This window comes from Saccopteryx leptura, chromosome 6 (genome assembly GCF_036850995.1).
Source record: "Saccopteryx leptura isolate mSacLep1 chromosome 6, mSacLep1_pri_phased_curated, whole genome shotgun sequence".
Lineage (NCBI taxonomy): Eukaryota > Metazoa > Chordata > Mammalia > Chiroptera > Emballonuridae > Saccopteryx > Saccopteryx leptura.
In genome coordinates this window covers 192,711,903-192,737,860 of record NC_089508.1, presented here as the reverse complement: position 1 = coordinate 192,737,860, position 25,958 = coordinate 192,711,903, and the positions used below count along the sequence as shown (strand labels likewise).

General features: G+C 60.4%; 1 protein-coding gene across 5 annotated transcripts in view; it reads right to left on the bottom strand.

Annotated features, from left to right (window-relative positions):
• The window catches only part of TNRC18 (trinucleotide repeat containing 18), a 92,058-nt gene that overhangs the window by 42,283 nt on the left and 23,817 nt on the right, over window positions 1–25,958 (bottom strand). For 3 of the 5 annotated variants that reach the window (XM_066343336.1, XM_066343339.1, XM_066343337.1), the window contains exons 3-11: window positions 19,358–19,513; window positions 17,216–17,341; window positions 14,615–16,345; window positions 8,881–8,983; window positions 8,307–8,512; window positions 7,729–7,875; window positions 7,042–7,232; window positions 5,266–5,698; window positions 3,122–4,132 (exon numbers count right to left, since the gene is read on the bottom strand). In XM_066343336.1, the coding sequence (XP_066199433.1) occupies window positions 3,122–4,132; window positions 5,266–5,698; window positions 7,042–7,232; window positions 7,729–7,875; window positions 8,307–8,512; window positions 8,881–8,983; window positions 14,615–16,345; window positions 17,216–17,341; window positions 19,358–19,513 (4,104 nt within the window). Of the gene's footprint in view, window positions 1–3,121; window positions 4,133–5,265; window positions 5,699–7,041; window positions 7,233–7,728; window positions 7,876–8,306; window positions 8,513–8,880; window positions 8,984–14,614; window positions 16,346–17,215; window positions 17,342–19,357; window positions 19,514–21,120; window positions 21,254–25,958 lie in introns of those variants that run through there. The other 2 variants (XM_066343340.1, XM_066343338.1) reach the window with 2 other exon arrangements.

Genomic DNA, 25,958 nt, shown 5'->3' with positions numbered 1-25,958 from the left:
TCAGTCGATGCTTAATAAATACGTGTTGAATGAGGGTATGTAGGACCCCGACAGGAGTGTAGAAAAGGGACGGGGCGGGGAGCAGCAGCCACAAACTGGGGGACCCGGCCTCAGCCCCCCTCGGCCCAGGTGCCCAGGCCCTCTGCACTCCCCCTGAAAACCCACCACCAATTGGTAGGATCAAGAGTTTTCATTTTCCTCTCAAAATTATATATATATATAAATATACATATATATGTATATGTATATTTATATATATATAAATACATATATATATGTATTCCCCCCCTGAAGTGAGAAATGGGGAGGCAGATAGACTCCTGCATGCGTCCAACTGGGATCCACCCGGCATCCCCACCAGGGGGCAATGCTCTGCCCATCTGGGCCATTGCTCTGCTGCAATCGGAGCCATTCTAGCGCCTGAAGCAGAGGCCACGGAGCCATCCTCAGCACCCGGGCCAACTCTGCTCCAATGGAGCCTTGGCAGCGGGAAGGGAAGAGAGAGATAGAGAGGAAGGAGAAGGGGAACGGTGGAGAAGCAGATGGGTGCCTCTCCAGTGTGCCCTGGCCGGGAATTAAACCCAGAGCTTCCACATGCCAGGCTGATGCTGTACCGCTGAGCCAGCTGGCCAGGGCCAAAAGTAATATATATTTTTTATACCAAAACATTGAAATGAAAGAAAAGCAGCTGTGAACTTCAGAAAAACAACACAACACACGCCCACAGGGGAGAAGGTGTCACTTGTCACAGCTTCCTGGGGGCCAATGACCACAATGATAAAAAATAAAAAAAAAGCCTTGAAAATGTGGCCATTCAGGCCACAGGAACAGCAGGTGCAAAGGCCCTGAGGTGACAGCATGGGAAGTGAGGAGGTGTTGGGGCAGCCTCAGGAGACTTTCACTTTGTTCTGACCCAGCAATTATTTTTAATGTTTATTTTGTTGATTTTAGAGAAAGGAAGGGTGAGAGGGAGAGAGAGACAGGGAATATCAATCTGTTCCTGTAGGTGCCTTGACCGGGTATCGAACCAGCCATCTCTGTGCTTCGGGACGATGCTCTAACCAACTGAGCTATCCCGCCAGGGCCTGACCTATATTTTCCTCGAAGGGATAACATCACATTATGTACAATAGCAGAAAAGGAAAAAAAGAAAAAAGAAAAGGAAAGAAAAGAAAAATGCCCCAAAATTGGGGTACTGGGTCACGGAAGACCCAGAACGCTCAGAAAAGTGGGCAGTCCCTAAAAAAATATTTTAAGAGACACGCGTGTCTCGCATCAAAAACATTTACAGGGTTTTTAAGGAAACCTGAAAAAAATGGTCAGCAAAGACAACCGAGGGAAAAGGGCCAGTCTTCACAGAGCACTGTTTACAAAACGGTCTTAATTTTAGAAACGTGTGTAGACCCAGTTAGAGAGGAAATACACCAAAACACTGGCAGCGCTATTATTAACTCCTCAGCAGCTGTCGCCGGGGCCCCGCCCTCCCTGCGGGGCGTGCTAGGTGGGCGGAGCGTGGGGTGGCGAGCGGGCGCCTGACCCACACACACCCGGGCTTCACAGGTTTCGTGGAGCACTGCCTCCCTACCCCTGATTTCCTATGTTGAACATCAGGGAGTTTGGTGCCCACCCCTCCCCTACACCCCGGAGGTGAGGCCACCCCATCAAGGGCGGAGAACGATCAGTCTGCTCCATCTCATCTCCTGGGCTGCGGGGTTTGCTTCTGCGAGAAGCGTGAACACCAGAGTGCCGACGGGGAACGCATGGCGGCGTGGCGGCCAGAGCTGCCAGGAAAGAGGTGGCCTCTCTGATGGCAGTCTGCTGAGCTCAGCAGGCCCACGGGGCCTGGGGTAAGTATTAGGGAGCCCTCCACCCCCGCTACGGGAACAGTGGACCGGCCCTGAATGAGGCCAACAAAGAGAAAAGTAGAGCAAAGAAAGCAAGAGGGATGAGGGTGAGGGTGGGTATACAGAGAAACTCCCGATGGCTTCAGCCTGAGCACCTGGATCCACCAGAAATTAATTCCCATTGCTGCTGTACCTGAGTCCCACAAGCCAATCAATTTCCTGCCTTTCCCTAAGCCGGTTAAAATGAGCTGCTGCCCCTCGCAGCCTAAACAATCCTGCTAATACAAAACTCACCCTTGACAGAAGAAGGAGAAATTTCACCACAAAGAAACCCAGACTGGCCTGACCAGGTGGTGGCGCAGTGGATAGAGCATCAGACTGGGATGCGGAGGACCCAGGTTTGAGACTCCGAGGTCGCCAGCTTGAGCACGGGCTCATCTGGTTTGAGCAAAAAGCTCACCAGCTTGGACCCAAGGTCGCTGGCTCGAGCAAGGGGTTACTCGGTCTGCTGTAGTCCCCCAGTCAAGGCACATACAAGAAAACAATCAATGAACAACTAAGGTGTTGCAATGTGCAATGAAAAGCTAATGAATGATGCTTTTCATCTCTCTCCGTTCCTGTCTGTCTGTCCCTATTTATCCCTCTCTCTCTCTCTCTCTGTCTCTGTAAAGAACAAACAAAAAAAAGAAACCCAGACTGGCCAAACAACGGAGTGTCCATAACCTACTGAACTGTACGCTTGAAAACAGTTAAGATGGTAAATTTACATTATGTGCACTTTTACCAAAATTTTTACAAGTAAATAGAAATAACCGTAAAAGTAAATGAAAACATACTGAATGTTTTCAAATTTTTTAAATCTCAGCCCTGGCCGATTTGCTCAGTGGTAGAGCATCAGCCCGGTGTGTGGAAGTCCCAGGTTCAATTCCCAGCCAGGGCACACAGGAGAAGTGCCCATCTGCTTCTCCACCCCTCCCCCTCTCCTTCCTCTCTGTCTCTCTCTTCCCCTCCCGCAGCCGAGGCTCCATTGGAGCAAAGTTGGCCCAGGCGCTGAGGATGGCTCCATGGCCTCCACCTCAGGTGCTAGAATGGCTCTGGTTGCAACAGAGCAACGTCCCAGATGGGCAGAGCATCGCCCCCTGGTGGGCATGCCCAGTGGATCCTGGTTGGGCGCACGCAGGAGTCTATCTGCCACCCTGCTTCTCACCTCAAAAAAGGAAAAAAAATTTTTTTTGAGACACCAAGCCCATGTGAGCCCAGCGGCCAGGGCGGCTCACCTCCCATCTCCTGGCTCCGCTTTTCCAGCTCCAGCCCTGCGATCTCACTCAGCAGGGTGATCCCGTGCAGGAAGCTCTGCTCTAAGACCAGGCTCTGCGCGGCCTCCAGCTTCTCCAGGGCCTGGGCCCCGGCATCTGGGGACGGCAGGGGCCTGGCCTGGGGCAGCTCTGCCGCTGCCACTAGAGCATTCATGCCGGCCAGCGGGTCCTCCAAGCCGGGTGGGAACTGGTCAGAGGAGCCCTCCTCATCCAGGAAGCAGGCACTGCTGGGCACAGGTGAGGCCTCCTGGGCCTCCAGACTCAGGCACTGTCCCTCCCCAGCGGGCACGTCACAGTCACAGTCTCCCAATTCCAGGTTGGGCCGTGCCTCATCCAGGGCCGCCTGGGCCAGGCCTTCCTCAGACACTGCCTCTGCCACGGCCACGGCCACGGGCATGTCCACGGGCACCTCCACGGGCTCCTCCTTGGCCTCCACCAGCGGCTCGGGGCTCAGCGGCCCCTCCAAGTCCGCGGCGGCCGTGCAGGCTACTGTCCGGCCCGGCGACTCAACCAGCGCTTCGGACACCTCGGTGAAGTCCAGGCATCCGGCGGGCTCCGTGGCCCCCTGCCCGCCGGCGCCCAGCCCCTGGGCCTCCAGCAGACCGCTTCCGCAGCCGCCCGCGGGGCTCGGGGCCGCCATGGCTTCCTCGGCGCGCAGTGCCAGTGGTGACTGCAGGGCGGGCAGCTCCGCAGGGCCTTCGTCCACGTCCTCCACCTCCGCCTTCACCTCCCGCTCCGCCAGCGGCTCCTCGTCGGGGCCCTCCCGCAGCGGCTCTGCGATCTTGGAAGGGGACAAGCGGATGGGGGGTTTGTCTTCCGGCGAGAGTGCCAGGCGCTCGGGCCCGTCGGCCGGAAGCGGCACGTCCGGGGCCAGGCCGTCGGCGTCGGCGGCCGCCGTGGGCTGCAGCAGGAACGGATAGGGCCTCCCGTAGTGCGGCGGCAGGGCTGGAAACGGGTACCTGGGCGGGATATCTGCCAAGGACACGGAGGGTCAGCGGGGCGCCACACCCTGCCGTGTCTGCCAACCCTGTCTCTCCGCTGGCCCCCACCCATCAGCCAGGACGGGCCCACAGCCTCCTCCCTGTTCACTGGGATCTCGTCCAGGCAGCATCAGAGGAGCCCCGGGGGGAAACCGGCCACCCTCCTGTCCCCAGGGGTCTTCAGACTCAAAGGCAGAAACCACAGTCAGCACCTTTTCTAGCCCCTTGCCCCCAGTACCCAGCGCACGGCTGGTCCAGAAGCAAATGCCCAGGAAGACCCCAAACAGTCCCACCCCGCCTGTGCGTCTCCGGCCTCCATCCCACACGAGTCGCCTGCACCATCCCATTAAAGGGAAGCTAGGGCGTCCAAGTTGTTCAAAAAGTAATAGTAGCCCTGGCCGGTTGGCTCAGTGGTAGAGCGTTGGCCTGGTGTGCGGAAGTTCCGGGTTCGATTCCCAGCCAGGGCACACAGGAGAAGCGCCCATCTGCTTCTCCACCCCTCCCCCTCTCCTTCCTCTCTGTCTCTCTCTTCTCCTCCAGCAGCCGAGGCTCCATTGGAGCAAAGATGGCCCGGGCGCTGGGGATGGCTCCTTGGCCTCTGCCCCAGGCGCTAGAGTGGCTCTGGTCGCAACAGAGCGACGCCCTTGAGGGGCAGAGCATCGCCCCCTGGTGGGCAGAGCATCGCCCCTGGTGGGCGTGCTGGGTGGATCCCGGTCGGGCGCATGCGGGAGTCTGTCTGACTGTCTCTCCCTGTTTCCAGCTTCAGAAAAATACAGGAAAAAAAAAAAAGCAATAGTACTAATACAATGCCGCCCCCTCTCTTGTTCACTCTGAACTCCCGCCCTCGAGTGAAACCTCCCTGTGAGCAGAGGGGGGACGGTGCCCGACCCCCCGTGTACTGTACCCAGGCTGCGCCCAGAGCTGGGCGGGCGGCAGGTGCCTACGAGATGCACGGAGCAGCCCCCAGGGCCTGGCACCTGAGAGTGCGTCCACCACAGAGAACACAGCAGGTGCTCAGCAGACAGAGGAAGAGGGCATGAATAAGTGAAAGACTAAATGAGCCGCCGGGGAGAAGTTTCACGGGCAGCACAGGGCCCCTGGGGTCTCCGCCACGCTCCTTCCTACCTGAGAACAAGGCTTGGAAGGGGCTGGGGGCTTCCTTCTCCAGCTCCAAGTCCTTCTTCTCCACGACGTTCTCCGGCGCCTCCTCCTTGCGGCCAATGCCAGGGGTGGGCGGCGGGGAGGCAGGTGGAGGGCTGCTCGGGTGGGCGCTGGGCGTGGCGGGGTAGGCGTAGGTGGGCGGCGGCTTGGCTACGTCCTCCAGCTTCTGGATGACTTTGGCCTTCAGGGCGGTCACAGGGGAAGCGCGGGGAGACGGCGGTGGGCTCACGGCCTTGCCGTAGGTGCCCGTGGGGCCAGTGGCCAGGCTGGGGGGCTTGCGAGGGAGCAGCCCAGGGCCCGTGGCAGCCAGGCTGGCCTTGCCTGCAGCCTCCAGGCTCCGCTTGCTGACTTTCTCCTCCATCTCCGCCCGGTGCTCATGAGCCTTCAGCCGCTCCTGCTGGAGAGGGGCCGGCAGGCAAGGTCAGCGTGGCAGCAGGACCCATCGCCCTGTCCCCAAGGACCCCCCCCTCAAGTCCACGGGGAACAGCAGGCAGGGTCCAGGATGCAGGATGCCCACCCAACCCCCAGTCTGAGGCGGACTTCCATCACAGCACGCGTGTAACAAGCACAGTATTCCTTATAGAACCCCAGCAGACAGGACTGGGGGAACCTCCTGTGCAGGCCCTGGCCCCCAGTGGGACCCTCACAATGAGGGCGAGGTGGGCCAGGGCACAGGCGAGGCCCCAGGAGAGGAAGGAGCCGCCCGGCCCCCAGCACCTTCCCGGCATTAGGATAGCTACAGGCATGGAGAACTCACTACCTGCTGCGCGCTCCCCTGCCTTATCACACTCGGGTCCTGGAATGCCTCAAGGTAGGCAGGGGGGCCTTCTCCGGGACTGAATGGCTTTTGAGGGACCGGGAGGGATCTGGCTCGAGGGGAACCACTGCTCCTGGGGGTCAGGTAGTCCACACACACAGAACGCTGGGGGGAACTGCTCCAGGCACCGGCCGCTCAGGACCGTCCACTCTCACTGAGCAACCCTGATGACACAGGGCTTACAAGCATCTCCCTTTTCCAGATGGCAAAACCTGAAGCCCAGAGAGGGGAAGCCACCTGCCCAAGGGCACACAGCCAGGTGTGACAGAGCTAATAAGGTTCAAACCCCAAGCGCTGTTTGCAGCATGTGCCGCCTCCGCCAACTCCTCCTGAGTGGCTGCTGCACAAGGGAGGGGGACAAGGCCGAGCCGAGGTCAGATGGCCCAGAACAGTGGGCTTGGGGAGCGCGCCACACGTGGGGGACTCCTCGCGCCTCCTACCTTATGGGATTAGGCAACACGGATGTCAGAGGCCGACCCCAGCCTGAGAGGAGAGCCCAGAGCTGTCAAGAGGCCTGCCGGACCAGCTGGGCTCAGGACACAGCACGAGGCCACTGAGACACCTTCACTTGTCCCATCCAAACTTCCCAAGTTACAAGACCACCTCTCCTGCCTCAGTTTCCCCATTGCTCCCTGCACTCCAGCCCTGCCAAGCTCTGTCCACCTCTAACTAAGCCTTAAACACATCATGCCTTCTGCCCAGAGGGCTCCACAACAATGAACTCCTTCAGGTCTCTGGGTAAATGTCACCTCCTCCAGGAGGCCCTCCCTGACCACCAAGCCTCACATGTTTCCTCCTTCCCCCACCGTCCAGAGTCCTTTGGAGTTTCTGCTGGTTGACCTGTGTGCCCGGCCATCAACAGAGAGAGGACTCTCCACTGCCTCCTCCAGGGCTCCCCTGTGACTGGCCCGTCCCCAACTCACCACCAGCTGGGCGTTCCTCTGCAGCTCCAGGGCCTGGGCCGCCTGCTGCTGCAGGTACAGGAACTCCTGCTGCCGCAGAAAGTGCTGCTGGGAGAAGAGCTGCAGCTGCTGGGCGTGGTGCAGGGAGCTGCGGCCCGGCGGGTACAGGGCCGGCCACAGGGGTGGCACGGTGGCCCGCTCCATCAGCTCCGCTGGGGGCGAGACAGACAGTGAGGCCGCGCCCACCGGGCACCCAACACCCTGCTGTACAGACGAGGTCGCTGAGCCCAAGAGGGGACGTTCACGCCGGGGCCCTGTCCGCACTCCCCCACCCGGGATGACCCCGAGGCCTCACAGTTGCAGCCTGCCAACAGAGGGACTGCCAACCCCCCCCATACGGAGGGGCCTGCAGCGTGGATTCCGAGGCTTATATAATATAAGGGGGGGCTCAGATAGGGGGTGAGCATGTCCGTGCCCCACCAGGTGGCCCTGCTTTGGTTTTCCAGACGGTTCCTGGGCAGGAGCTTATCCCAAGGACCCCTGTGGTCTTATCATACACAGAAGCCATGGGTGGACGTCAGAACGTCTTCTCTGAGCCCCAGTCTGCCTGCTATCTGTTCTGCTGGATGGGTGGACTCCCCCCCACCCACCCCCAGCAGGAGACCCCCGGCACTTAGGACAGTCTCTCTAGGTGAGGCCACCACTTACCAAAGTGAGGCAGGTGATCGCTGGGAATGACCACTAGCTGGCCTGACTGAGGGTCCCTGACGAACTGATAGGCCGATGGCAGGGAGCCCCCCAGGCCAGGCGGGAAGGCAGGCGCCATGCCCTGGTGCAAAGACGGGGGGCCCAAGCCTAGGAGAGACCCAGGGCCGCGTCAGTGCCGGGGGTCCCAGGCCCAGCCCCAACCCTAACCACTCCCCAGGTCCCCCACGTCTTGGGGCCTCCACGCAGGAAGCCCAGGGGGGAGGGCTGGCTGCCCGCACGAACACCCACGGCTGCCCTCCCCTGGGCATCACCCCAAACAGCCTCACCGCAGAGAAACCCCGTAAGGCCGGGGCCATCCTAACTGCCCTCCTCGGACAAACGAGGGAGCGGAAATGTGGGAGGAGAGGAAGCAGGCCCCCAGCCAAAGCAAGACCACAGCCAGCTCTGAGCCCGGGTCCTGCCCTCCTCGACCCATGGTCCTGTGACAGACGGCGCCAGCCACCGGCAAGAACCACACGGGGTCTACGCTATCCCCCCCCCACCCTCCCACCAGGTAAGGGAGAGAGAACCCCGCTGACCGTAGGGGTGTCCAGCGAGCCACATGGACGTGCTGCCCGAACGGGGCAGCCAGGGGTGCGTGGCCAGGTGGGCTGCGGGGTCAGCGGACCAGCGACCCGAGCCTGCTAGCGCCGGGCCCCCGGTCACCATGAGGTTGGGGTTCAGGCCGTTAGCAGCACAGCTGGTGGGGTGCAGCCGGGCCAGGTCAGCCAGCTCCTTACTCTCTCTGAAAGGAAACAGAGGCATCAGTGAGAGCCTGGACGGCCCTGGGGACCTCGCCCCAAGGAAGCGGTGGACGGCCAGGCCGCCATCACCACGACACTGCACCCGGACCACGGAGCAGGTGCTCGGGCTCAGGAAAGGGTCCCCAGGCCCTCCGCGGGAGAGGGGCTGTGGCGCGCAGTGGGGTCGAGCGGGGTCTCCTGGGCTCGGGATCAGGGTCTTGGGCTGGGGCAGCTCCCACTCTCGGCACCGTGGGCCTCGTGGTCAAGGGGCCATGCCCATCTAGGATCACCTCAGTCACCCCCCCACACACACACACAGCAGAAGGGGCCCCAGACCCCCCAGGCTTTGCTGCTGCCTCCAAGCCCTCACCTGAGCAGTTTCTCCTGGTCCCGGTCCAGCCGCGCCCCCAGCAGCCGCTCCTCCCGGTGGCGGGCCCGCTCGTCCCCGCAGTCCTCGTCAGCCCGGCCGTGCCCTGCGGGGAGCAGAAGGGCCGTGAGTCCCCGTCGAGGGCCCCCCCAAAGTCTCGTGATGCACCTGCACCTCCAAACCCTGCCAGGCATCCCCCGGGCCAGGAAGCACCCCTCCATCACCCCCACCCTCCCGGGGCCTCTGTAACTCACCCAGGCGGCTGGATGTTGTGTTAACACGTCAGAAAACGACCCCACAATAACCTGATACAAGGCTGTGTGGTGTTCACTAACTCTTCCTATTCTAACGTCAGACAGGCAGGTTCGGGGTGGGGAGGCGGGGGTGGGGGTGTGGGGAACAGGGTGGGAGCAAGGTGGAGGAGAAGCCCCAACCCCAGAACGAGGACACTGGTCCGAAGCACAGCCAGACCCAGGTCACCGGCAATCAGCTGCCACACTGAGGTCCTGCCACGGTTCTGCCTGCCGCAGGCATGCGGCTCATCTTTTATAGATGAAGACAGAGAAGTAAAACCGCAGAACACTGTCCACCTGGGGACGAGGGGAGGGCCTGGGAGCTGCCCCCCCAGCTCGCCCGTCCTCACCCTGGTGCCCAGCAGGTGCACCCCCCCCAACCTGTCGCTGCTTCAGCTTCACCTGCAGTGAGCTCCCTGTCCCCCGAGAGCAGAGCAGGGGGGTTGCCAAGTCCAGCCCGGCACACGTGGGGACGGGCGGCGGTGGGCAGGCGCCCAGGGGCCCCCGCTGCGTATCCCTCCTTGCCTGCACCTTCCACCAGCCCCCCAGCCCCGCCTCCTAGTCCTGGGCGTTCTCTACGCCATGAGCCAGAGATCAGGACCACGTGGCAGCCCGGGCACAGGAGGCAGCAGTCCCTGGCAGCGGAGTCCACACAGCGAGCGGCTGAGTCTTATTTTAAAGGGAAAATCTTTGGAAGCTGAACTTAACTATCTCAGAGTGGATCTCCTGGGACTGGTGTCCGACCACCCAGCCGGGGCTGCTGCTGTGGGTGGCAGGCGGGCACTAGCGCAGGACCCCCACCCACAGGGCACACCCACCCATCCTGAGGACCCTGCAGCCCCAGCCCCCAAGACCCAGCTGTCTCGGGAGGTGCATTCCGGGAAGAGGCCACCCAGCCTCCAGCACACAGGTCACTGCTCTGCTGAAGACGAGTCTCCCTACCACCCCAGGGGCCACCAGCAGCCCCTGACCCTGGGGGAGGGTCCCATGTGCAATGCTGCCATCAGGCATTTCTCCCTTATTTCTTCCTTTCTGCAGCCCCAACACCAGGGGCTCCCGCGAAGAACTGAGATCCCAGGAGAGAGACTTCAGGAATGCGGGCACCCGCTCGCCCCAGAACACAGGCCGGGAACCAGGAGAGAAGACACGGCGATATGCCCGACAGAGCGAGCATGCAAGGGGGCGGGCAGGCAGCCTAGCACTGGGGGGCAGGCGCGTGTCCCTAAAGGCACCTGGCTGCCTGGGAGGGAGGCCGGTGTGAATGTTTGGGAAGTTCTGGGAAGGTCCCAGCCCGGGGCACCCTGGAAGCACAAAGCAAGTTTAAGCAGAGAAGAGCCAGCGAGTCAGGGCAGGAGGGAGGGCAGACAAGACAGACATCTGTCCTCCGTCTTTCCAACTTCCTGACTTGCCCTCGTGGGACAGAGAGACGCATCCCCGGCCGCCTCTTAAAGTCACCGCGCGGCGCAGGCTGCGGTCAGCCGAGGCTCTGAGCGGACACTCCCATCGATGCCAGGGCGGTGCAGTCACCACGCCGCTCCCCGCACGCGGCGGGCACGCGAGGCAGCAGCGCAGAGAGGTGACTGGGGGAGGGCTGTGCCGCCCGGGTGAAGGCACAACCCAGCCCGGGTGCCCCTGGCCTCCAACACCGCTGTGCTTCCCACGCCCCGTCTGGGAGGCGGAGAGCGACAGACACTCCTTCCAGGGGTGCTGGAAGGATCTGATGACTGGTGCTACGTACAGACAGAGCATCCTCGTAGGGGTAACGACCAGGCTCCTACAGGGCTGCCTGCGCTGCACGCAGAGGCTCACTGTGCTCGTCTGCTGGGCCGGGGGCCTGCTATCTGGAGCTCGCAGGTGTAGATCATACCTGTCCTCAGTCCATCTCAGGTTCTGAGAAACACACCTCCCCCACCCCCCACACCCCCGCTGAACAGACCAGACAGGCCCTATGTGAGTCCTCGGGGGGGGCCTTTCTCCGGAAGGATCCAAGGCTTGCGGGCATTGTAGAACAGGGGTCCCCAAACTGCGGCCCCCTAAGGCCATTTATCCAGCCCCCACTGCACTTCTGGAAGGGGCACCTCTTTCATTGGTGGTCAGTGAGAGGACCACTGTATTTGGCAGCCCTCCAATGGTCTGAGGGACAGTGAACTGGCCCCCTGTGTAAAAAGTTTGGAGACCCCTGTTAAGATCCTAACACCTTGAATGTGAGCAGAGAAAAGCCACACCTGTTCATGAAGCACCTACTATGTGCCTGTCCTGTCAGCCCACCTGGCACAGAGGAAGGAGGTGGCCCTTGCTACTGCCACGTGGGAAGTGTGGAGACTGAGACCCGGGGGGCTTAGGCCTCCTGGTCAAGGTCATGCGGCTGCACAAGGCAGAGCCTGGATTTGAAACCCCCCACTCCAACGGCTCACGCCACAAAGCTGGAAAGGTGGAGAGACCAAGAGACTTGGGGTTGGTGACCGCCCACTCGGCGGGGGTACCCCAACTCCTCCCCTCCCTCAGGAGGCCAGACTGGGGAGAAACCACTTGTTATGAGAATTTATTTTGAGGAGAGGAAGAACCGAGACACCTACTTTTTAACTGTTAGTAGCAACAGAGAAAGGCAGCTTCAGGCTAAACCCTGATGGTCTCATCCCAAACCTGTCCCATCCTCCCTCTCCCGCCCACACTCACACACACACCGTCACACACACTTGTACGCACACTCACACACACCATCACACACACTTGTACGCACACTCACACACACAGCCTCCCTTCCCTCTCTCTGTTTCTCTGTTTCTCTCTCTCTCTCTGTGTGTTTCTCTGTTTGTTTTTCTCTCTCTCTCTGTTTCTCTCTGTGTGTGTGTGTGTGTTTCTCTCGCTCTGTGTTTCTCTCTGTGTGTTTCTGTGTGTGTTTCTCTCTCTGTTTCTCTCTGTTTCTCTCTGTGTGTTTCTGTTTCTCTGTGTGTATGTATCTCTCTCTGTTTCTCTCTGTGTTTCTCTCTCTGTGTGTGTCTCTGTGTGTGTCTCTGTTTCTGTTTCTCTGTGTGTGTGTGTGTGTGTGTTTCTCTCTCTCTCTGTTTCTCTCTCTCTCTGTGTTTCTCTGTGTGTATGTATCTCTCTCTCTCTGTTTCTGTTTCTCTCTCTGTGTGTTTCTCTCTCTGTGTGTTTCTCTTGCTCTGTGTTTCTCTCTGTGTGTTTCTCTGTGTGTGTATGTGTGTGTTTCTCTCTCTCTCTCTGTGTCTCTGTTTCTCTCTCTGTGTTTCTCTGTTTCTCTGTGTGTATGTATCTCTCTGTTTGTTTCTCTATGTGTGTGTGTTTCTCTCTCTGTTTCTCTGTGTGTGTATGTTTCTCTCTCTCTGTTTCTCTCTCTCTCTGTGTTTCTCTCTCTCTCTCTCACAACCCCATGGACACAGGGCCCGTGAGCACAGGCAGGTACTTTGAGTGCCAAGATGAGTTCTGGGGGCTGTGAACCCTCTAAGCCAGGCACCTCCCAGCCAGGGGCTACTGCCCACTCCTTCAATCCCACACTAAGGCAGGCCCCAGTGCGAGGCCCCTCAGGGTCAGAGAATGAGGCTTCTCTGGCTGGAGGGGGAGGGGCTCCACCTAGGAAAATAGGCTCAGTCAGTCATTCAACAAACATTCCCTAAAACGGCTCACTCTGATCCAGGTAGGCCGGATGCCAATCCTCTGCAGCCACGGGGTCTGTGTGCAGAGAGGCAGAGGCTGATGTGAGGCCCCGGGCGGTCCACACCTTACAGGGCGCCTCTGAGAGCAGAGCTGAGACAGGGGGGCCAGAGGTCACGGAGACACGCCCCCAAAATGCCTGTGCAGCCTACAGAAGCCGGGAGGTGCAGGAAGGTGGCTGCGAGGGCGCCATGGACAGAGGCCGTGGGTGCGGGCCAAGCCTGGGCAAGTGCAGGGTCTCAACAAAAATGCCACAAGTATCAGCTCTCCAAAATCCCAAGAAGGATTCCAGCCGTGGAATTATGCAAGGAAATTACCAAAGGACATGCTAGCAATCCACCCAGACCTAGGAAGACGTTCAGCTTCACCGGTAATCGAGAGAAACGTACCCCACACCGCACCACACACCTCTACGGAACTTAGGACAGGTTTTTGCAACAACGTTAAAACACAACCGCGAGGAGTCGTCAATGAAACAGACACACGCTGCCAAACAAGCACATAGGTCACTACCTAAGACGTCACTAAGGTACTGAACTTGAGACCCTTAAGAACCCAGGCCAGGGCCCTGGCCGGTTGGCTCAGCGGTAGAGCGTCGGCCTAGCGTGCGGAGGACCCGGGTTCGATTCCCGGCCAGGGCACATAGGAGAAGCGCCCATTTGCTTCTCCACCCCTCCGCCGCGCTTTCCTCTCTGTCTCTCTCTTCCCCTCCCGCAGCCAAGGCTCCATTGGAGCAAAGATGGCCCGGGCACTGGGGATGGCTCTGTGGCCTCTGCCTCAGGCGCTAGAGTGGCTCTGGTCGCAACATGGCGACGCCCAGGATGGGCAGAGCATCGCCCCCCCCTGGTGGACAGAGCGTCGCCCCATGGTGGGCGTGCCGGGTGGATCCCGGCCGGGCGCATGCGGGAGTCTGTCTGACTGTCTCTCCCTGTTTCCAGCTTCAGAAAAATGAAAAAATAAATAAATAAATAAATAAAAAGAACCCAGGCCAGGACCCCCCCCCCCCCCGTTTCCATCGGTCACACCTGGTCGCCCATTCACACATTTATCCAACACCTACTACGCGCCAAGCCCTAGACTAGGCACTAGGGACACCGAACTATATATAGTTCAGGCAAACCTGCCTCCCTCAAAGGACTCGGAATGGAAAGCTGTCAGCTCCTCTATCCATAGGAACCTATTCTTAGACGTGGACTCAAAACATCACAAAGGCACAATGCCCAAAAATATTCAACGTAATAACGTTCTAAACACAAAAAAACATCAGAGAAAGGCAACACTACAACGCCCACGAGGGGGAAAGGCAAGCTGAACTCAGGTGCGTGCCCAATGGAATATTAAAGGCCAATTAAAAAATAAATTAATAAAAAGACACTTAGGAAGAGTTTGTACTAGTGAGGCGACGAACCCTCACTGGGATGCGTGAGAAAGGCAGGGGGCCCAGGAGCCTACTTGCACCAGGACCACTGCAGGGAGAAGCAAATCGCACAGGAAAATGAACCCTGGGAGAGATGGGAAGTGTTCAGGGTGCTGGAAAATATAACGGTCCTTTTTCTTCTTTCTCCTTCTGCATTTTACACATTTTTCTATGTGCACAATGGAAAAAGCAATAAACTTGAAATAGCAGCTACAGCCCCACGGGGATAAAGGACAAATGGTACCAGAAAGGCGGGGAGAGTGGGGGGGGGGGAGGAGCAAGGAGGCAGGGAAAGGGAAGGTGGGAGGGGTACAGGTGGGGAAGGAGAAGGGAGGGGTAGGGGTCCCAGACCCACCTTTGACGTTGCTCAGCGCCAGGGAGCGCTCCTGGTCCGCCAGTGCAGTCCCCAGCCGGCCACTGCCGCCGCTGTCCTTCTGCCGGGCCACGGCCACAGCAATGCCCACAGGTGGGTGTCGCACCTCTGCTTCCCCCTGGGCACCGGAGCCCTCGCGACCAAAGGCCTTTGCGCTCTCGGGCCTCTCTGGATCCCGCTTCAGCTGCCGGCTGCCAGCCGGGGCAGGACCCCCAGGGTGTGGGAGGCGGGCCTGGGCACGTGGGGCGCCCGTGGTCGTGGGGGCAGGCTCGGGTTTCATGGTGCCCAGGCCTCCAAAGGGGCTCTTCTTGCCGCAGCCGCCAGGGCGCACAGTCCCGGCCTCACGGGTGAAGCTGCCACTGTACTTGATGAGGCTCTGCATGGCAGAGGCCTCTCCAGGGCCATGGGCCGCGGCGTGCAGGTCGGCGCTGGGCCGGGCACAGGTGGCCGAGGCGCGGGGCAGCGCACCCCCAGGATCCAGGTAGGCCTTCTTGGAGGCGGCCGTGGCCTCTTCCTCTGCGCGGCTGGCGTGGTGGTGCTGTGCGGCCAGCACAGCCATCTGCGTGGTGGCGAAGTTGCTCAGTTCGAAAGGTTTCCATTTGTGCTCAGGCCCGGCGGGTGGGGGCGGGGGTGGCCGCGCGGGCTCCAGGCCGAAGAGCTTGGCGGCCTGCTGAGAGGCGGCGGAGGGCCCGCGGGGGTTGCGCTCGCAGGGCCTCGGCTCCGCCTCGGGTTTGAGCAGGTCCTTGGCGGGGAGGTAGGCCCGGGGGTCTGGGGAAGCGCGCGCGGCCCGCGACGGGGGGGCCTCGGCAGGCGGCGGCCGCTTGAGCGAGCGGATCACAGAGCTCTTTTCGCGGAGCCCCTCCGGGCGGTCCGGGGGTGGCCGCGGGGACCCAGGCGGCGCCTGCAGGACGCCAGGCCGGCCCGCCTCGCGCTCCCGGGCGCGCGCATCGCGCGCCTGCGATGCGATCTGGATGGGCCCCGGGCGCTCGTCGAAGGCCTCCACGGAAGGCACGAAGGTGGGCGCCACCACGCGGTGCTCGCGGCCCGGTTCGCGCGCCGCCGCAGCCGCAGGGAAGATGGTGTAGACGCCGGCGGGCCCCGGCTGCGAGGCGAAGGCGCCAGCGGAGGTGGTGGCGGTGGAGGAGGGTGCGGGCGGACCCTTGCCCGGTGGCAGCGGCGGCAGAGGGGAGGGGCAGGGGCATGGCCCGGCCAGCAGGGCTTCTGTGCGCCGCAGCCGCGCGCTCTCGTCCTGGCGCGTAGCCTCCTTGGAGCCGCGGGCGGCCTCCGCCATCAGCGCAGGAAGCCCCGCTTCTCCCACGCCGTTGCAGAGGTTTAGAACAGATGGTGGCGCTGAGGTCTTGCCCTTGGAATCGGCGGCGACCACGCCTGGAGCCCGAGGTGGCCCTGGCTCGGCCAGGAAGGGCGACAGGCGCTCTGCGAGGCGCGGGTGTCCGCGGTCCTGGCGGCCCTCAGCCCGCGCCTCCTGGGTCAGGTCCACTACGCCACGCGGCCCAGTGGCCTCCTCCCGGGCCCGCTGGTCCTTCTTGCTGAACAGCGGGGGAGGCTCCCCACTGCGGCCTGCCCGCTCCTTGCCTGGACCTTCCCGTGAGGAGCCTTTGGCTGGGGCGCCCGAGTGGCCGCCTGGGGTCCTGGAGGAGGGCGCCTGAGAGTGCAGGGCGCCTGGAGCCCCTGGGCCGGGCAGGTAGAAGCCGTCTGCAGGGAACAAAGAGCCTGGGAGTGAGCGCGGGCCCCCTCTACCCGGCCAGAGCTGAAGGAGGCCCCTGAAGGGTGCCAAATGAGACCCTGCCACCCCAGGATGAGAAGGGCCATGCACAGCGCAGCCCTTCAGAGGGAAAGCTCTGGAAATGGAGGGAACCAAGTTTTAATCTCACTTGGCCACCAATAAACCTTTCTTAAGCCCTGGCCGGTTGGCTCAGTGGTAGAGCATCGGCCTGGCATGCAGGAGTCCCGGGTTTGATTTCCAGCCAGGGCACACAGGAGAAGCACCCATCTGCTTCTCCACCCCTCTCCCTCTCCTTCCTCTCTGTCTCTCTCTTCTCCTCCCACAGCCAAGGCTCCATCGGAGCAAAGTTGGCCCCAGCACTGGGGATGGCTCTATGGCCTCTGCCTCAGGCGCTAGAATGGCTCTGGTTTCAACAGCGCAATGCCCCAGATGGGCACAGAGCATCGCCCCCTGGTGGCCATGCCGGGTGGATCCCGGTCGGGCGCATGCAGGAGTCTGTCTGACTGCCTCCCCATTTCCAACTTCAGAAAAATACCAAAAAAAAAGAGGATTAAAATAAATAAATAAATAAATAAAACCTTTCTGGACCTTGGTTTTCCCTTCTAGGAAAAGGGCAGAAACCAGTGTTGTTCTTTTAAGAGTGGTCCAGAGGACCTAAGAAGCAGAACACAATTAGAAGGTTCCAGAAGGCTGGGGGGCAAGGGGGAGGGGTTATCCAGAGTGCCCTTGGGGGCCCTGAGGGAAGGATGCTACCTGGAATGCCAACTGGGCAGTGGTGGGGGCCCCAAACTCCTCCCACCACCCCACAACCTCCTGTCTCCCCACTCCTGCGTCCTGACCTTTCTGGGTATCGAAAATGCTGGGCTGACCCAGCTGGCTGAGGAGGGGGCTCCCACTGCTGGGGGGCTCCAGGTGGTTCAGGTGGAGGTAGGATGGGTACAGCCCGCTGGGCAAGTGGGAGAAGCCTGGAAGAGAGAGAAGAAACAGCGGCTGGACCACCTCGTGCGCCCTCCGAGGCACTTCCTTCTGGCCCTCTTGTTCTGTCGGCCCCCAGTGCAAGGAGCCTGAGGTTTAACACCAGTTCCCCAAGGTGAGAACAGCACCCCCTCTCCCCAACCCAGAGGCCGTCCTCCCTCCAGTCCCAGGCAGCCCTTGGGGGGCTTGGGCTCTCAAGTTCCAACAGGAAGGGGATGGAGGGCAATGAGGACCTTTGTTATTCTCATTTAAACCTCAAAAAAAACAGGACACTCTTGATACCCCCATTATATAGATGAGGAAACCGAGGCTCAGAGAGGACCACTGCCCAAGGTCACATGGCTGAGGGGCCTGGTTTTCAACCAGGATCACCAGGACTCCTAATCTCAACCCAACATAGACCTGGTTTAGTTGGTTCATTGGCCACTTTCCTGCTGTGGGACCCTGAGCTGCTCACTAGCCCTCTCTGAACCTCAGGGTCACCCAACATCTCCGGCTGTGAAGAAGGAATTCCTCCTGCTGACGGTCCTCCCACCCCGCTCTACCAGCACTGCCCGGAATCAGGGTTTCGTGGGACAGATAAGACAGGAAAGGGTAGCCAAGAAACGACAAACAAGACACCTCAGCGGGCACACAGGGAATAAGGCTCAAGAGCCACTTGGCAGGGCGCAGAAGGCCAGGCATATGGACGCTGGGCACAGAGAGGGTCCTGACGCTCTGCCTCGGCTGTGGGTCTCATAGGACCAAAAGCCCATTGGACATTCTTTAAGGGACTTGGTTCCCAGGTAGCAGGGATGCAGGACACTGGCCCCATGGCTTCTCTCAAAGCACCATCTGATAATGACATTAACAATAATCACTAAGTAATCAAAACCACCAGATACACGTTATCTCAGTCACTGAAACAGCGCTCCTCTGTCGTTCCCGGTCCCTCTGTTTTCTCATCTGTAAAATGGCCAGGATGTCCTCATCTCCCAGCCTATTCTGGGAATCAAGTGCGTTCAGGTCTGCAGCACCTGGTACACAGTAAGCACCCCCCCCCATTTGTTGTCATTGTTGTTATTACTAGTCGTTGCCGGCAAAGAGAAAACAGGGGTGTCAGGGAGGGCGGAGGGCTTGATGGCACACAGGCACCAGGGTCCCTCAAATGGGGCAGCCTCCCTGGGGGGCTAATGTAGGCTCAGACGGGACCCCTGCTCACCATCCTAGGCCTAGAGTCAGGACCCCCCCCCCCTCTGTGCAGGGCACACACAATGGGGGACAATGCAGAAGCACTCAGTGAGACGGGCTCAGGGCGGAAACGGGGAGACTGTGGGCTCAGCCTGCGGTAGCTGCTCCCGGGACCCTCATCTTCCAGGATCAGGAGCTAGCTACCGCCCAGCATCCAAACTGCACCAGAGCCAGAAGTGAGGGAGGAATGCAGACTCCCAGAACCATCCCTTCACGGACAGAGGGGAAACTGAGGCTGCAGGGAGATCCAGGATTCGGTCAGGGCTGGCAGGAAGCCAAACCACAGAACCCCACCCCCACCCCACCCCCACCTAGGTGCAACAGGGGAGCCCAGCGGCCCCTGGTCCCACTGCTTCCACAGTTATTAATGAGCTGACTGCGCCAGGAAGGCAGACTGAGCAGAACAAACCAGGCCCTGCCCTCAACAGCTCGCTCTGGTAGCAAACCAGGTATTTCACAAATAAACATAAATCTGCCATCACAAATTGAGAAGTGAAGGGAGGTGGGTGAGAAGCCCTGAAGGATCAACAGGAGACAGCCAGTGGGGTGAGGTGAGGGGCTGCAAGCAGGGGAACAGCTTGTGCAAAGGCCCTGTGGCCGCGACAGAAGCACTAAGCATCTGAAGAACAGCAGGGACGCCCAGTGACATGGTTGAGGCCCACTAGCCACAGCTCAGAGGGGGTAACCATGGAGGTGGAGGGCAGTGCGCAGACTTGGGAAGTGCTGGAGACAGCAGCCCAGCAGCCCTCACCCCACCCACCTGGCACACTCCTTACCTTCATGGGCATGGGTGGCCCACAGCTGCACCATGGGCAGGTTGCTGGGAGTGGGGGAGCGGAAGGAGAGGTCAGAGGGCAGGGGCACCGGGCTCCCATGGGATGAGGCCGAGGGCCCCATCCCGCTGGCCACAAAGCTGCCCAAGAAGGCCTCGCCTGCAGAGAAAAGGGGACTGTCAGGCAGCCACCAGGCCACCGCTGCCTCACCCACCACCCCAGCGTCCCCATCTTTCCCAGTCTCTCCCTACTGTGAGAAGCTGACACAGGTCACCCCACCCCCAGCATGGGCCCCTTGGCCTCAACATGGGCCTGGGTCAATCAAGCAGAGCCAGCCAGGAAACCACTAGGGCAGACCCTGGCCGCAAGGACAGTGCCCGAGCACCCACAGCAGGACTGCGTGTCCAGCCCCAGCCCCAAGGGAGGGCACAGTTCTCCCTATCTACAGGTAAAAGGTGAGGCTCAGTGGGGGGCCAGCACCTCCCAAGGCTATTGAGTGAGGAGGTAGAGGGGGGCTCATAGCCTGAACCCCTACTCCTGTTCTGGGCTCCTAGACCAGGGAGGATACCCACAAGTCGTCGTAGAATGACGTCCCCTAAGACCCCACTGCTGTTCCGGACAGGCCCAGACCTCCCAAGACCTCAGCCAGACCCATGTACCCATTTAACAGATAAGCAAGCAGAGGCTCAGAGGTGGGAAGTGCCTTATCCCACAGCCAGTGGGCAGTGACTAAGTGCACACCGTGGAAGGTCCCAGAACTGCCACAGTGACTCAGTGAACGTACCCGTGAACATGGGAGCTGTGAGCACGGGAGCTGACGGTGGTGCCAGGAAGCCCTGTCCCGTAGGCCGGCCGGCCCCCTTCAGAGAGCAGAGCCCCCAACCCAGGTCCCCTCAAATGGGGTGGGGGTGTGGTGGCGGCTGCTTGGCAGGACGGTCAGTGGGGGCCCAGGTAGAAACCGCACCCACCACGTCCAAGCCCCATGTGGCCAGGCTCACACCCCCCAAAGAGAGGCCTGCTCACTCCCACCACCCAGGGCACTGCCCCTCAAGCTGGCAAGACTTGGGCAAGGGGTTTCCCTTCCTCGGCCCCGGTATACTCATCAGCAAAATGAGAGTAACGCCCACCTGAGAATTGTAAGGAAGAAGGAGGCATGTGTTCAGTAGTAATAATAATAAACGCTAGCAGCACCGTTCACGGAAAGAACCAGGCAGGTGATTTCAGCCCTCTGGAGGCGGGGCAGAGGCCCATGGGCAAAGCTGGGCACGGGCATGACCGGCACCCAGCAGGGGCCAGCTCTAGCCACGCTAGCTAAGGGCTTCCCATGTGCCTCTCAGGTGAACTCCTTAGGTCCCTGTGAGGTGGGCACTGTTTATGACAGCCCAGAGGGAGGCGACTGCAGGGGGCACACAGAGGACGTGCAACTCCCACAGGCAGGAAGCCCCCTCCCCCTGGGGCCCTCGGAGGCTAGCAGAGCCCCACCCAACCTGTGGGTCCGCAGCAGCCCCCACGGGCAGGGCCTGCAGACAACAGGTGCTCACGCTCTACCTCTCAGGGGCACTGGACCCCAAAACGGCCACCCATTCCCTGTGGGGTACACACACAGGGAAACTGAAACTGAAGGGGTAAGGCGTCCACCTTGGTGTCGTCCCCCCCCCCCCCCCAGCAGTGACGGCAGCCGGCTGGATGGGAGGACCCAGGCGCCATCACCAGCACCCCGCATCCGGGTCCCCAGACTGCAACCCGGCCCTGTGCTGGCCCCTCACCGGACTCCAGCGCCGAGGCCTCGGGACCCAGGGCCATGGTGGCCGACCAGTCCACCCACGCGGTCCAAGCCCAGGCATCAGGGCCTCTGGGCCCTGCCCAGACCCAGGCTTCCTCCTCGGCAGGCAGGCGGGTGCAAGGCTCCGGAAACCGGCGGCCAGAGGTTGGCGCATGGCTTACATCAGCCGCCAGCTCTTCCTGCCTCGGGCTGCGCGGAAGCCTGGTGGCCCAGGCCGGCCCCTGCCCAGGCTTGTGAAACCTGCCAGGCAGCACCGCAGGCCCGGATGCTGCCAACGGCTCTAGCCTGCCACCGGGGCTCAACGGTGCCCAAACTCCCGCCACCAGCACAGCAAGCAGACCCGGGCACTGGCACACATTCACTGCCGGCACCTCCTCCCCAAATTATCCTCTTCAAGCGGCCAAGGGACGGATCTCAAACACAACTCAGACAAATGGGGGATGGCTGGAAGAACCTGGGGTCCACCTCTCTTTCCTCCCGGCTCTTGGGCGCCAGCCTCCTTCTCATCCCCACCAAGGACGACTTGGAAGTACCAATCTGTCTCCCCAACAAACTGACCGGTCCCCTCCCTGCAGGTGGGGGCTGGGGCCCTCACTCCTGGCCTCCGCCTGGCACACAGATGGTGTCAGCTTTTGAACTGAGCACATGCACCTCGTTTCTAACGTCACAGGACAAAAGCAGAGAGACAGTACTAGAAGGGGTAAGCCCAGCCCTTGACCCCCCCCAAGGACACCACAGGCCACCCCAGGACCTCCCGGCCGGTCTCCCCAGGGTGGAGCACGGGCAGTTGGCCCCACTTCATGTCACCAGGGTCTCCACACTGCTTTCTGAACCCCACCAGCATACCTGGCACTCTTTTCACAATCTAAGCGTGCCCCCTTCTCTTCCACCCACGCCTGGGGATCCAGCATGGGTCACCTGGGTTCAGCAAAAAGGGTGTGGACCTCCAGGTTCCAGGGACAGTGAAATCCTGCAGTACAGCCTGGGGTGGAGGGGTCTTCCTTCCACCCACCACTGGCTGAGCTGAAGGCCTGGCCCCCATCCTGGGTCCCAGGCCACACTTTGGTGACTGCAGGCCTCTGTGCCACTTGCTCACCCACGTAAGTATCCCAACTTGATGCCTGTGGAATCCTAAAACACCCGTGAGTGACCATAATCCATTATCACCATTCATAATAATGGCTGACACTGACCCAGCCCACGGAGGGAGACCGACGTGTGTGCTTAACCTTCACCGTCACACGTTGTCACTCGGCCCAGCCCTTCACGGGGCACAGAGAACAACCACACATAGCCACAAGCCGCAGGGCTCAGGGGCAGGACCGGGGCACCCCCCACCACCACCATGCGCCCAGCAATCTAGCCCTACGCCCCTCCCGCGGACATTCACGCCCTGGCCACCCACCGTCTGGGCTGGGCTGCAAGCGTTCCGCTGTCATCCCGAACAGGCCAGGGGCTGGTCACACAAATGACACCCACCGGCCTCGTCTGTAACCAGCGGTGCCCGACACCTGTTGTAGGTCTGCCCTGCGACGCTACAGCGGCCACTGGCCACTCGTGACGACCGGGCCCTTGAAACGTGGCTGGTGAGGCTAGGGAGCCACGCCTCCCATCTTATTAAATTTTAATTAATTTAGACTTAATTTAGCCACAGTCTGGGCTGCAGGCTCCTGTCAGAAACTGGCATGGGGCCAGGGCCAGGGCCTCTTGACAGGCCTGTCCCTCACCGTGGGGAGCGATTCGACAGAGAGGGTCCCCAGGGATGACAAAGACACAAACCCCCAGCTCCAACGCCCACTGGCTCTGCGACTTGGGGCAAGTTTTCAATTTCCCCAAGGCTGTGGGAAATGGACGAGGTGGTGACACCTGTCCCCCGTGGGCGGGGGTGGGGTGGGGGGTGGTGTTCATATTTTTAAATGCTTTCACGAAGTGCCATGCAAAGTTGGCAGCCGTTATTGCCAATACCCTCGCTATTTAGTTATAAAGCCCTGGGCCCGGAGAAGTCGAGCCCCCCACCCCCTAGCTCAAGGTCAGGGTCCCAAATGGGACCACTTCTTCTACCAAAATTCCTACCTTAAAATAAAATGTTAACTTTGAAACTAGAGAGAGCTGGTGGGTGCCCACTGCAGCTGCACTAAATACCACTTAAATACACACTTTCAATTGGTTCATTGCACAGTATGTGAACTTCACTTAATTTTTTTTTTCAAATAAGCTGTAGGTAAGATCTGCTTTCTGCCTCCAAATCCTGCCTCCCCCCCCCCCCCGGTGGCCTAGGCGCAGGGCTATCCTACCAGGCCCAGCTGCCCTGCCCAGGTCCCAGAGCAAATCTGGTCCCAGGGGCACAGTGGTTCCCCGATGGGCACCTTCTCATCCTGGCTTACCCACCCACAGCCCTGGTAGTGAGGGAGCCTCACTACCCCATTTTACAGATGAAGAAACTGAGGCTAAGAAAGGTTGCCTCGGGGCCCTGGCCAGTTGGCTCAGTGGTAGAGCGTCGGCCTGGCGTGCAGGAGTCCCGGGTTCGATTCCCGGCCGGGGCACATAGGAGAGGCGCCCATCTGCTTCTCCACCCCTCCCCCTCTCCTTCCTCTCTGTCTCTCTCTTCCCCTCCCGCAGCAGAGGCTTCATTGGAGCAAAAGATGGTCCGGGTGCTGGGGATGGCTCCTTGGCCTCTGCCCCAGGCGCTAGAGTAGCTCTGGTCACAGCAGAGCGACGCCCCGGAGGGGCAGAGCATCGCCCCCTGGTGGGCAGAGCGTCGCCCCTGGTGGGCGTGCCGGGTGGATCCTGGTCGGGTGCATGCAGGAGTCTGTCTGACTGTCTCTCCCCATTTCTAGCTTCGGAAAAACACACACACAAAAAAGAAAGGTTGCCTCAGTTACTGAACCAGGGTGACCAAGTGGCTCAGCTAGCACCACAAGGAGTCAGCGACACCACGTCCAAGCTCGGGAATGCCACCTAAGGCCCTTAGCTCCGGTCAGGCCATGGGCCCTCGGACCCTGAGCAAGGGAAGCCCCCCCACACACACACATACGCATGACACACACAGCACTGGTCCTCAGAAGTCCTCAGAGAGCGGTCTTCTCTTTCTCTAGTCCAATGGGAGAGGAAGGTCGCCCCAGGGGCAAGAAAGGAAACACCAAAGCTGGCTCTAGGGATAACAAACATGCCCCCAGCCACCACTGCCTGCAGGAGGGGTCCAGGGTCCCTCTGCACCTGCAGCAGGGAGCCGGGAACAGACACCTCAGTCCCCCACCCCCAGCCTGTCTGCACTGAGCTAACAGGCCTCCCCGAGGCTGGGACCCACCAACGTCCCAGCCCCTCCCACTCCACATGTGGCAGCCACACACAAGCTCCTCAGGAAGCCCGCAGGGACCGTGAGTGTGGGGAGGCAGGCCAGCCTGTCTCAGTCTTTGCCACTCCGCTCCCCAACACCCACCCAGAACACAGGAAGGGGCCTGCAGACTCGGAGGCTGGCCAAGGTCACCAGGAGGTAGAACTCCAATCCAGACAAGACCTTTTCCCTCTTTCCTTTCCCTTCCCCTTCCCCTTCCCCTTTCCTTTCCTTTCCTTTCCTTTCCTCCTCCGCAATGCATGGCTCCTGCATGTAGGGGGTGGAGAATGAGCCCTCCAGGTGCACTCTGTAAGGGGCTGGGCCATGCCATCCACGGGCAGGTCCCCACAGAAGGTGATGGTGGGGCCACCTCCCCGGCCAAGGGACCACGTTGCTGGGGACCTCTCCGGAGGCTGAGGTCACAGGGGGCACCCGCAGACCTTGCTGTGGGAGCAGAGAGGTACCCGACGAGATCCTGACGGGAACAGCGGTTTGGTCAACGGTCAGTCGAGGGCTGGAGTACATGATCACGGCCCAGGGGCCGAGCTGGAATATGGAACAGCCTGTGGACTCGTTCCTCCCTCAGATCAGGCCAATGATCTGTACACGCCTCACTCCCTTCTCTTTCCGCTCAGCTGACGCTGGGTGACCCTGGCCTTCCTTAACCCGACCCCGCCCTCCCCTCACTCCTTGCCCAGGATTCTTTTTCTCCATAGGTGCTTATCACCGCTGATCATGCCATCTACACGTTAGTTCCTTCTTTATTGTGTTTCTGTGTTGACTGGCCCTCTCCACCCACTGGAACAAGCTTTGTCTTGAAAGGAGCAGGTAATAAATACTTTAGGCAGGCACGGCGGGCCTAGTCCGCCTGCTGCAGCCAACGCAGCCCGAGACAATACTTAAAGGATTAGGCTTCATTCCAATAAAACTTTAGTTACAAAAAAAAAAAAGCCCTGGCCGGTTGGCTCAGTGGTAGAGCGTCGGCCTGGCGTGCAGAAGTCCCGGGTTCGATTCCCGGCCAGGGCACACAGGAGAAGCGCCCATCTGCTTCTCCACCCCTCCCCCTCTCCTTCCTCTCTGTCTCTCTCTTCCCCTCCCGCAGCCAAGGCTCCATTGGAGCAAAGTTGGCCCGGGCGCTGGGGATGGCTCTGTGGCCTCTGCCTCAGGCGCTAGAATGGCTCTGATCGCAACAGAGCGAGGCCTCAAGATGGGCAGAGCATCACCCCCTAATGGGCATGCCCGGTGGATCCCAGTCGGGCACATGCGGGAGTCTGTCCGACTGCCTCCCCATTTCCAACTTCGGAAAAATACAAAAAAAAAAAAAAACAACTTTAGTTACAAAAATGAGAAATGGTTCAGGTTTGGCCCCCGTGTGCAGACTCCTGCATGATAATATGGGTGTTCTCCATCCCCAGGGCCCCCCACAAGGCACATAGTACCTGTTCAATTAATAGTAGGCTGGTGGGGGATGGGTAAGGTCAGTATCG